The sequence below is a fragment of the Nicotiana attenuata genome, chromosome 11 (assembly GCF_001879085.1).
Source record: "Nicotiana attenuata strain UT chromosome 11, NIATTr2, whole genome shotgun sequence".
Taxonomy (NCBI): Eukaryota; Viridiplantae; Streptophyta; class Magnoliopsida; order Solanales; family Solanaceae; genus Nicotiana; species Nicotiana attenuata.
This window is the reverse complement of record NC_031999.1, coordinates 55816617-55829016: the sequence shown is the minus strand read 5'-3', so window position 1 is coordinate 55829016 and position 12400 is coordinate 55816617. Positions and strand designations below refer to the sequence as shown.

General features: G+C 40.4%; 1 protein-coding gene across 1 annotated transcript; it reads left to right on the top strand.

Moving 5' to 3' along the window:
* LOC109235079 (ribonuclease S-7-like) lies at positions 5027-5908 on the top strand. The gene is made up of 2 exons (XM_019401076.1): positions 5027-5254; positions 5375-5908. The coding sequence occupies exons 1-2, from the start codon at positions 5030-5032 to the stop codon at positions 5804-5806; spliced, it is 657 nt and encodes a 218-aa protein (XP_019256621.1). The 5' UTR covers positions 5027-5029; the 3' UTR covers positions 5807-5908.

The following is a 12400-nucleotide window of genomic DNA, read 5'->3' as shown; positions in this document are numbered from 1 at the left end:
CAATGTTAAACACCCATTAACATAACACCCATTTATGGTCCACAACCTTAGTATTTAAAGTTAGCAACTCATGCTAAAATACAAAAATAAGAGAATATTAATTGCCATAAAGCTTACAAAGTGAAGATTCTTGACCCACAAAATGCCAAAAGTGAAGAATATTTAAGTCTTGGAATGTAGCTCAAAAACTAGACAAGATGAGCCCACAAAAACATCATAAAGCTATTTATAGTGGACTGAAAATCGGGACTGAAAACGGAAAAAAAATACCCTTTCAGGTCAGAAATGCGACCGCATTTTTATCCCATAATTGAAATGCGGTTCGCATTTTGGACGTCCCCATCGCAGACTGAAACCCTAGTCTTCAGATCTTCATCGCATTCCAGATCTGCGGTTCGCATTGTAGAAATGCGATCGCATTTTGCATCGCACATTCGTCCTTCAGCAACCTTCATGGTTGGTTTGCGGTCCACTTTGCTGCCCGCAGACAGGTTCTGGGGTCGCATAATGGACCGCATTCTTGACTTGAGATTTGCCCAGAACTCTGTTTTTGTCTGCGATATGAGTGTCGATTATGCGGCTCGCAGATGTGATATGCGATCGCATAATGCGTCGCAGAACAACCTTTTTGCTATATTTTGCTCTTTTCTTGTCTTTCTGCATTCATTTCCATGCTCTTGGGCCCTTAGTCCTTATGTACTGTAAAAACACCAAAATTACATAAGTAATGGAGGTAATTGCATTAAAACAAGCTAAAATCTAAGCAACTAGTATTGAAATGTGCCGAAATTCCTTGGCACATCAATTTTAAATTAAGATGCTCAACTAGTATTTGATAAAATTCTAAAATGAGCTGAAACGATGAATACCTTTCTAATTTGTGTTCAATTTTGTTATGTCTCATAGTATATTGGAATTGCTAGAATTTCTGGAACGTTGTAGTAACTTAAGGAAAGCCTAATCGAGGTATGTACGACCAACTTTGACCTTGTAAAGTCACATTGTTTGGTGTACGACTATTTGGTGTGTGATACTATCCGGACTATTTGTGAAATTCTTGTGACTGGTATGCTTTGAGTGTTCGTGGTTAAGTCTCCCGATATAATGGTGCAAGTAATTGGCAACAAACCAAATCTGTGTGCGCGAATGTGTTTATGTGGTAAGGTATGGGAAACAAATGATAGAAAGAAATTTTAATTGATACAATCGAAACAACTGTGGTAATAACATATATGACTTGTCATGGGAAATTACCGTTGTGACTTATATTGCATATGAGCTGTGGAATATGATGGAAATGGTATTGATGGTTATGGAAATTCTTAGTGAATTGTTGTTGTTGTTGTTCCTTGTGAATTGTTGTTGTTGTTGTTGTTGTTGTTTGTGAATTGTGATTGTTCGGTGGGATCGGTTTGCGCGCCGCAACACGAAGTAATAAGGTGTGGGTTATGGTGAAAAGGGTGGCCGAGGTAATAAGGGTGGCGGAGGTAATAAGGGTGGAAAGTGATCAAAATCACTATTGAAATGAAAATATGAGAAAAATTGTGAAATCATTGATGTGATAATGTTTAAGGGGAAAAAGGAGAGATTGTAAACATGTTTGGCTTGATTGTTCCTTTCATGTGTATTTGATTGTTGATTCTATTATTGCTCGTTACTTGTGTATGGTTTGAGTTTACTTGGGGCAAAGTTTGTTCATACATACCAGTACAATTCAAATGTACTGATATCGCTTTTGCCGGGGGCGCTACATTTGTGTTATAATTTTAGGTGGTTCTATAGCAGGTACTCCAGTCCACCGACAGTAGCACTCCTTCCCTTCCCGTCAGCTGAATGGGTGAGCCCCTTTCCTCTCGGGGCCCTCCGTGGCTCATGCCGCCTTTATTCCGGAGTCTATGTTGGTATTTGTGTAAGGTATAGTCGGAGCCTTGTTGCCGGCATTTCCACATTATTCTTCACTTGTATTTAGAGGCTCCATAGATAGGTTGTAGTTAATGTCGGGCATGGGAATTTAAAATAGAAATATTGATGTTTGGCAATGATGTATAAAACTTGTAATACCTTTAAAATGGCGAATGAAGTTGCTAATGAAAATGAAATGGAAATTGTTAATGATATGTTTATAGAATTTGATTAATGGAGTCCATCTCCTATTTATTCATGAGTTAGTTTGGGTAGAATGAGACCTATCAGGCTTGCTCGGTCGGGTTTACTCGGTTGAGCGCCGGTCGCACTCCTCAGATTTTGGGGCGTGACACCGGGCTTGGCATTGTTTTAAAACACGTACGAAACTGTGATCAGGTAGTTTATTAGAACTGTAAAATTAAATAACAATGAAGCTGAATAAGTGGCCATTATTATAGGTCTAGAACTAGCTAAGAGCCTTGGGACCGAAGTGACCTAAGCCATATGCGACTCCCTCCTCGTCGCAAACCAAGTCAACGACACATTAAAATTAAAAGAAGAACAGATCTGCAGGTACTTGGACAAATTACTGGTGACCCCACACCAATTCAAGGTATGGACACTGCAACATGTACCCCGAGATGAAAATAATGAGGCCGGTGCATTGGACAACTTAGGGTCGTCCGTCGACTCCGATGAATTTAGCTCGGGACATTTGTAGAACTGATAAACTCAATGATAGAAGAAGGTCACATTGAAGTAAACTCGACAACTTTGGCTAAGAAATGGAAAAACAAACACATAGACTACCTGAAGATAGGAAAATTTCATTCAGATCCCATGGAATCAAGAGCCCTGCACAGCAAGGCTACCAGATTTTGCTTAGTCGAACGGACATTATTCAGGAGATCATTTTTCGGTCCGCTCGCCAGATGCTTAGGGCCGAGAGAGACCTAATATTCCCTGAGAGAAGTTCACGAGGGCAATTGTATGAACCATTCGAGGGGGGAGTCCTTAGTTTGAAAGCTAATCAAAGCCGACCACTACTTGAATAAAATTGAGAAGGATGCAAAAAAATTCAGACAAAAATGTGATGAGTGCCAAAGACACGCCCCATTCGGTCTTGTCTCTGTGACTCTTTATGAAGTGGGGAAGGGACATTGTTGGTCCCCTTCTATGGGCATCTAGTAAGGTTCAATTCATACTATTCATGACCGATTGTTTTTCCAAATGGGTCTAGGCTCTAGCATTTGAGAAGGTTTGGGAAAAAGAAGCCATTAACTTCATCTAGGATCATATAATATGTCGATTTGGGATACCAGCTGAGATCTGTTGCAACTTGCAACAATGGTAAACAATTCGTCGACAGCAAGGGGAGTAAGTTTTCGAAGATCACAAGATCAAGAAGATACTATCAACGCCTTATTATTTTAGTGGGAACAGACAGACGGAATTAATGAACAAACTCTACTTCAAAACAAGAAAGAGAGGTTGACTAGTTCGAATGGAAAATGGAAGGAAATTTTGCCCGAAGTCCTGTGGGCATACGGAACGACTTCGAAATTGAGTACCGGGCCCACCCTGTCTTCTTTAGTCTACGGAGTTGTAGACTTAATACTAATCGAGGTAGAGGTATCGAGCTTCAGGTTCCAGTATGCTACGGAAGGGTCAAACGGCGAAGCCATGGTCACTAGCCTAGAACTATTGGACGAAAAATGGGAGGCTGTCCAGAAGCAGCGAGTAGGAAGGTAGTACAACCGAAGAGCCAACCTCTGATATTTTCAAGTTAGGGACTTGGTATTGAGAAAGGTAACATTACTCACCAGAAACATAAATGAAGTGAAACTGGGCGAAAATTGGGATTGACCATAACGAGTTGTCAGAGTAACTGGCAAAAGCTCATATAAATTCAATGCGGGAAACGGTGTGGAACAAGTAAACAACTAGAATGTGGCACATTCAAAGTGGTACAACTACTAATGTGTGAAATTAATTCCTTTTTAATCTTGTTACATTATGGTCTAACGTATGTAGGTACTCGACCATGTGTAGATGTGATTATTAGGTCTGAAAGCACTTGTTGCACTTTTTTTTCCTTGAACCAGTTTTGTCGCGAAGTATTTTTTGGATAGATTTTTAACGAGGCGATAGTAAAACGTGCTACCTTACTGTTGAAGACCGGCTTTAAACCAGTATCGATGACTAAGATATTAAGCATGGGCAAAGAAAATTTTATGTGCCAAAGGCTAAGGGTTGTTGGTTAGGATTCATTGGGTCAAACGGTCAACCATGCTCACATAGTTCACTGTAGCCTTGGCACATGGTTTATGCGCCTATGATCATGTATCTTACATATTAAGCAATAAAAGAAAATTCTACTTTCCTTACACTTTATGACTGTGTTTCGATCTTGGATCCTAAAGCCCACGGGCTACCCCTACTCTGGGGCTATCGACTGATAAAAATTCGAACGACCCGTGTAATCGAATCTTGGAGGCACCAAGCCTATTAGGCAGTTCCCGAATATGAATGGCTTTGACCAGCCTAAAAATGGGTCGGACACGTCCGAAGTCCGTACTCAGAAAGTAAGGTCCTTACGTAAGATCGAAACCCATTAACTCGGAGTTGCCATCAAAATTGAGCCACATTCCGACCTCCGAAAAATGGATGCTCTAGACTATATTTGATTTTATGCTAAGGCATTAAAAGAGGTACGCAAATGAAAAATTACAAGTAGATGCTGGAAAGTAATGATACGGTATTGCCAAAAAAGAAAAGTTTTATATACTTCAAAAAACATTTACAAAGTACTACCTATACTTTACTGTGAATCTAGTTATAGTGTAAAAATAATAACCGGGTAATATGGAATTCGGGTAGACGAATAGTCTAGGAAAATCAAAAGATGAAATTGATAGACACCCAACTTGACACACCACGTTATTACATTAATCGGCAAAACACATGGAATTTTCATTCATCAGGCTAAACATCTCATGTTTTCCTGTATATCTTCCAGCATCTAATAGTGCTTACTTTTGAAAAGATCAAAGACGTACCAACCCCAATGAGAAAAGAGTGTCATATATAGCCTTGACAAGAGATGAGTGGTTCCAACACCAAAATGTTTAGATCACAGCTCGCGTCAACATTCTTCATTTTTTCTTTTGCTCTTTCTCCCGTATTCGGGGATTTCGACCAAATGCAACTCGTCTTAACATGGCCACCGACTTATTGCCACGGAAAGAGTTGCGCAAGAATTCCAACAAATTTCAGTATTCATGGGCTTTGGCCAGACAACCAGCACGAACTGCTGAATGACTGTAAGAAGTTGTTTACGAGAATCTTGGTATAATCACAACATTATTTTATCAATTGCTTATAAATTTTTCTTTATTCATTTCGACATTTACCTTTTTGTTATTACTATTACTTTTATTGATTGAAGCCGTGTCCCTAATTTTTATAGAATCACAGTAAATGCAATGCGCTGGACGACCGCTGGCCTGATCTAAAATACAACAAAATGGGAAATATACAAACACAAAATTTCTGGATGTATCAGTACAACAAACACGGAACATGTTGTACTGAGCTCTACAGTCAAGAAGCATATTTTGATCTTGCCATGAAGTTAAAAGACAAGTTTGATGTTTTGCAAATGCTCAAAAATCAAGGAGTTATTCCTGGAAAAACTTACACCGTTAACAAGATTGAAGAAGCCATCAGAGAAGTTACTCAAGCGTATCCTAACCTCAATTGCATTGGTGATCCTCCAAAAACAATGGAACTAAAAGAGATAGGCATCTGTTTCAACCGAGAGGCAACTGAAGTGGTTGCTTGTCATCGACGTAAGACATGCAACCCATTGAACAAGAATGAAATTAGTTTTCCACAATGAATATCTCCCAATTAATTTCTATTTAAGTGCTTTTTGATATGCATAATATGAATGCAATACTCTGCGACAACCAAGGCAATAAAGCAATAATTTATTTTGAAAGGCCACTTTGTCGAAATGCTGGAAGTGACATTCCCTATTAATTTATGATAGTAATTGCGAAATTCACGCAGTACACTGCTGTGTGAATTTTACATATGCATACGGTCGAAATCAGAGAGCCCGATTTCGAGTACGTAACGGGTGCCCCGGGCTCGAGTCCGGGCAGCACGAGGTAGAGTCCGGCTCTGACCGGAAAATGCATACCTCGAGGGAGCAAATCGGAGACCCGTCGAGATCTACCTCGGGGGCAATGCAATTTCGATGACACTAAAAAAAAAAAGCAAGAATTTCATAAGGACACGTGGATCAAGCCATAAATTATGGGATAAGATTTGTACGAAATAGTACGAGTCCGTACTAGGTTGTTATGCTGCTGTAACAATAGAATTCTTTACCACATTTGGAAATGTACCATATTAGAGTTTTACCCTCTTATATATAGGGGACCCCAATCATTTTCTCATTGACTGCAATAGAACATTCTACTCTGCTTTTCTCGTTTACCGTGCTCATGATTGTTCTTTAGCTTTATTGTTCTTACTTTTTTTTCATACTTTATTGCTATTAACTCACCTCGAGGCCCCCGAGATAATCGAGCTCGAGGGACTACGGCTCTAACAACACTGGTTTGGTTCATCAATTTTTCTTGTTTAAATCTAATATTACTTGTATATTCACTAGTATTAGCTTAAATCACATATCTTTAAAACCACAAATCATATTTATTTGTTACTCACATTTTTCGATGTAAACAGTTTCGCGCCCACGTGAGTCTAAAGATAATAGTGATTATTTTAGCGCTAGTTTTCTGATAACACACGTTATTCTTCATACTTTTACTTGTCAAATATTCTTTGATTTGAGGCTAAGATATGTCTAGCTCAGCAAACGCATCCATTCATGGAAACGACGGTCTCAGATCCCATGGAGAAAACAATGTAACAGCTCCGGGGATCGGTGTGCCACCGCTAAACCCTGGGGTAGCACCAGCACCTAACCCCGTCGATGTTGGTTCATACGTTGCCATGCACGTCGATTTGGATACTAATGTCGAAGGAAGTGTACGCAGAGGGGATCAACCTGATTCTCAAAGGACACAAGCTCAAACAGATAGAGAAGTCAGTCTACGAGTAATTTTTGAGATGTTGCAAGCACAACAAATTGCTATCACCCAGTTACAATGTTAGCAAACGACTCCGAGTGTGGCTGGTTCAGAAACTGCTCATCATGTTGATCCAACCCCGGAGAGATCAAGCTGTAACGGCTCGGGAACTGACCCCATCGTCATGATAATGCTCGAGAAACTCATGAAGAGGATGGAGTCGGGAGAAAAATGTAATGAAGACAACAACAAAAAGGTGGGAACATACAACTCGAGGGTAGACCAAAATACCGGGAGCACCTCCGATTTTGAAAGGACTGGATTCGAAGAAGTTTGTGCAAAAACTATTCCCCCAGAGTGCGTCTCCGAAGCCCATCCTGAAGAAGTTTTGAATGCCAGACATGCCAAAATATAACGGGGCCACTAATCCCAATGAACACATCACCGCATATGCTTATGGCATAAAAGGAAATGATTCGAAAGACAATAATATTGAGTCTGGTTTGCTAAAAATGTTTGGGGAAAATCTTTCTAAAGGTGCCATGATTTGGTACCATAATATACCCCCGAACGCCATTGATTCGTTTGCCATGTTGGCGAACTCATTTGTAAAGGCACATGGCGGTGCCATAAAAGTCGCAACAAGGAAGCCTGATATATTCAGAATGAATGGAGTTACCACCAATCTCCAATGACTGGGCCGTACAAGCATTCATTCAGGGGCTACATGAATGAAGTTCGATAGCTTCGAAGCAGCTGAAGCAGAACATGATCGAGTATCCCGCCGTGACTTGGGGGATGTGCATAACATGTACCAATAAAAGATTAGGGTCGACGATGACCATTTTGGAGCCCCCTCGGGCTCAGTTTATCCAAGCGGGTTACTAGCAAAGGATTCAGGAAATGCAGATAGGGAGCCAAGGTCGAATAAGGAAAGATATCAGCCATACGTCGAAGATCGAAGGAACATTTCAAGGCATAGAATACCTCAGATTGATCGAAGAGCAGATCGAGGTAAAAGTTGGCAGGGACTCATGAGCAGGGCCGAGTTTGATAGGCACTTGGGACAGGTCGAGGCACTCCGATTGTCAGAATACAACTTCAGCGTCGATGCCTCAGGGATTGTCTCAGCCATTAGCAAAATTAGAGATGCGAGATGGCCCAAGCCCATACAGACAATTCCTTCTCAGAGGAACCCCAACTTGATGTGCAAGTATCATGGTACTCATGGGCATAAGATCGAGGATTGCAGGCAGCTTAGAGAAGAGGTAGCCCGATTATTCAATGAGTGGCATCTTCGTAAATTTCTCAGTGACCGGGCCAAGAACCATCTCAGAGAAAAAGACACAACTAGGAAAATTGAACCTGAAGAATCTCAACATGTCATTCATATGATCATCGGTGGAGTTTACGTCCCACAGGGACCCATATTCAAACGTACCAAAGTATCCATCACAAGGAAGAAGCAAACTCAGGACTACATGCCCGAGGGCACCTTCACATTCAGCGAGGAAGACATCGAGGTGTTATCTCAACCTCACAACGATGCACTGGTAATTTCTATCCTTTTAAATAAAGTTCAAGTTAAACGTGTTCTCGTGGATCCAGGTAGTTCGGCAAATATAATCAGGTCAAGGCTCGTGGAGCAGCTCGGGTTGCTCGATCAAATCATACCAGTATCTTGAGTCTTGAATGGCTTCAACATGGCGAGTGAAACAATGACGGGAGAAATCATCCTCCCAGTCAACGTAGCCGAAACCATACATGACACAAAATTTCATGTTGTTGAAGGTGACATGAGGTGTAACGCTTTGCTTAGAAGGCTGTGGATCCATAGCATAAGGGTGGTGCCATCGACCCTTCATCAAATGATGAGGTTCCCAATAATGGATGGCATGAAAATAGTATATGGAGAGCAGCATGCATCTAAGAAGATGTTTGCAATACACGACTTGGCTCCGGTATCAACACTATCCACATCGAAAAAGTCAAAGGACAAATAGGTGGCCTAATAGCAATTACTGCCCATACCCTCGGTAGAGCCCGAGGGACAGGTGATCGATGAATAGGTGGTCTAGGACGAAAAAAATGATTTCCTCACCTCCGATCCTTCGTTTCCCCCAAAGAATCGGATGCGAAGACGTCTACGGTCGAAGAACTCGAGCATCACATATTTATCGAGCATCTTCCAGAATGAAAGATATGACATGGATTCCATTGGAGATAACTACGCATCGACTAAGTGTCGATCCCAGATTTAAACCGGTTAAGCAAAAGAGGTGACCTCAGTCCGAGGTAAAGCATGCATTTATCAAAGAACAAGTAACCAAACTTCTCAAGATAAGGTGCATTAGGGGAGTAAAATATCCCGAATGGCTAGCTAAGGTAGTGGTAGTCCCTAAAAAGAGAAATAAACTTAGAATGTGTGTAGACTACAAAGAATTGAGCATGGTATGACCTAAAGACTCTTTCCTATTGCCCAACATCGACCGTTTGATTGATGCTACGTCCGGCCACGAGATCTTTACCTTTCTCGATGCCGGCTCTAAGTACAACCAAATTCAAATGAAACGGGAGGACCAGGAAAAAACTTCGTTTAACACAAAGTATGGTACATATTGTTATAATGTAATGCATTTCGGTCTTTATATCAACGCGTAGTTAATAAGATGTTCGAACATCAAATAGGTACATCTATGGATGTTTATATTGATGACATGCTAGATAAGTCCCTGCGCACAGAGGACCATTTGACCCATTTGTAGATGACGCTCGATATCCTAAGAAAATACAACATGAAGTTCAACCCCGAGAAATGCACTTTTGGAGTCGGCTCGGGTAAGTTCTTAGGCTTTATGGTGTCAAATTGGGGGATCGAGATCAACCTCGATAAAATAAAAGTCATCAAGGAAATCACGGTACTTAATAATATGAAAGGCTTACAACGGCTGACCAAATGGATAACTTCCCTAGGCAAATTTGTCTCGAGGTCATCAAATAGGAGCCATCATATCTTTTCCCTACTGAAAGAGAAGAACAAGCTCGCATGTACTATGGAGTACCAACAAGCCTTGGAAGAATTAAAATAGTATCTCTCAAGCCCACTCCTGTTTCATACTCCGAAGAAGGACAAACCTTCGATATTTTAGAGTCGGGGACTTAGTCCTAAGGAAAGTCACTTCAACACTCGAGACCCAAACGAAACTGGGCCCCATTATGGAAGGACCATACTGTGTCCTCGGATTCATAGGGAAGGGATCCTTCAAACTTATCACAATGGAAGGCGAGAAACTACCAAAAAATTGGAATATATCGGTGCTCAAATGCTATTATAGCTGAGGTATGACTTTCTCCTCTTTTCCATTTTTATTTAAAACTAATTCCTTGCAGATGTTTGATTGGAAACATCGAGGCACCTTTGAGCTCAAAGACCTTGGGTTTAAAGCATACGGTGCACTCTTTTTCCCTTAGATCAGGCTTTATCCTAAATGGGTTTTAACTGTAAATTATTAAACGAGGCAACACCTATATGGTACATAAGGAAAATTAAACAAGTATTCAAGGCTTTTTTTATATCAACCTCGAACACTTGGGGCATCACCCTCAGAGGTCGCATTCTCGAAGAAAGTAATTCATGCAAAGGAGGCCACATAGGGGAATGTTGTAATGGTCCAAAACGGTCAAATGAACCGTGTCCATGTAGAATAGTCGAGCCCCCAGCGGCAGAACATGTATGCTTGTATCAATTATTCAAAGAAACGTTCTTATTATATCAAAACACTTTGTGCCTCAAAGAACTCTACTATTTTTTACATTTAACGGCACAAGGGCTAAAACCCCGAACGCACCCGAATACTCGTGGACTATCATCAACAATAGACACATTGAGTCATCAAACACTCAAACTTATAAGACCTCAAATAGGCACACTTGAACTAACAAGACCTCAAAGAGGCACACTCTAACTTATAAGACCCGAAGGAGGCACACTCGAACTTATAAGACCTGAAAGAGGCACACTAAAACTTATAAGGCCTCAAAGAGGCACACTCAAGCTCATATGACCTCAAAGAGGCATCCTCTCAATATTAAGGCCAATGCCATCACACTCGGGGACTAAAGGCTATGCCCATATAAAGACTACAGTCTTATGAAAAGGCTACGGCCGAGATAATGCAGCTCTCAAACAAATTGGTTAAATTAGGCTACCCTTCACAAAAGCAAATTTTAAGGGGATTCGATAAAATTAGCCCTCGAATAATCCAAAGGATTCGATAACATCAGCCTTCGAAAAAAACTCAAGAGGTATTCGATTAACGTAGCACATCAAATTACAAACGAGGGTCCAATCAATCAAAACTTCGAAAGCCCAAACGGGTACAAAAAATACATGCTAAGCCATGTAAAATTTTCACTAAGTCTTTTATCCAAAAACTGGGAAAATTATAGCAATTTTAGAGGCCCCATCGCCCCAACATAAAGAGCCTAAGGGCCAATGTATAAGAGCCTAAGGGCCAATGTATAAGAGCCTAAGGGCTAACTTTATTTTGTGTTTGAGCAAGTACTCACTCAACCACTAAGCCCAAGGGCTACCCGAATTTAAGAGAATCCTCACTCGATGACTATCCACGAAGCCTAATGGTTAACTTTATTTCGAGTTCGAGCAAGTACTCACTCGACAACTAAGCCCAAGGGCTACCCGAGTTCGAGAAATTTCTCACTCAAGGACTATCCACGAAGTCTAAAGGCTAATTTTATGTCATATTCGATACCTTGCTCAACTCGGACCAAGAATTCTTACATCCCCAACTCACATCAATTTGAGCTTAGCTCAAGGGCTAACTGTTGATACCCAATTATTCCCTGTATATCTTTATATGCAAAATACATTCAAAATAGCATATGTATGCATATAAGTGTGTGTCCAAATGTTTTAGTATTTTTCCTAATTTATAAAAGATTTTTAAATCAATTTATTGCCCTATTTTAGCAGTACAAAAACCAATAATTATTCCTCAAATTATCATTTTTGGGGATTCATTTATTGTATTCTCATATTTAATTGTGTTTATAATTACAAAATTGATTCCAGTATTTTTAATTCTATATTTGTACATTATTAATTAATTTAGTACCTTTAATTTGTTTCCAGAAACGATTTTGCTATTTTTTATAAAATAAATGAGGAAAATGGCTATTAAAATCTAGCCAGATTTCATTTCAATTGTAGCCCAATTTCCCCCCCCCCCCCCCTAATTAAACCCAATTTCAATCCCAAATTGACCGGCCCAATTCCTAAAATTACCCGCCGCTGACCCAATTAAATCCTACCCGACCCATACCCCCTTTCATCCTGGTCGTTGATCTCTGATATCAACGACCCCTATTCA

What these genes read in the sequence shown, in the direction of transcription:
- LOC109235079 (XM_019401076.1), top strand. Translation starts at nt 5,030, where the DNA reads ATGTTTAGATCACAGCTCGCGTCAACATTCTTCATTTTTTCTTTTGCT. An exon ending in AGTTGTTTACGAGAATCTTG is followed by an intron (nt 5,255 to 5,374) that starts GTATAATCACAA and finishes TAATTTTTATAG; the next exon opens with AATCACAGTAAATGCAATGC.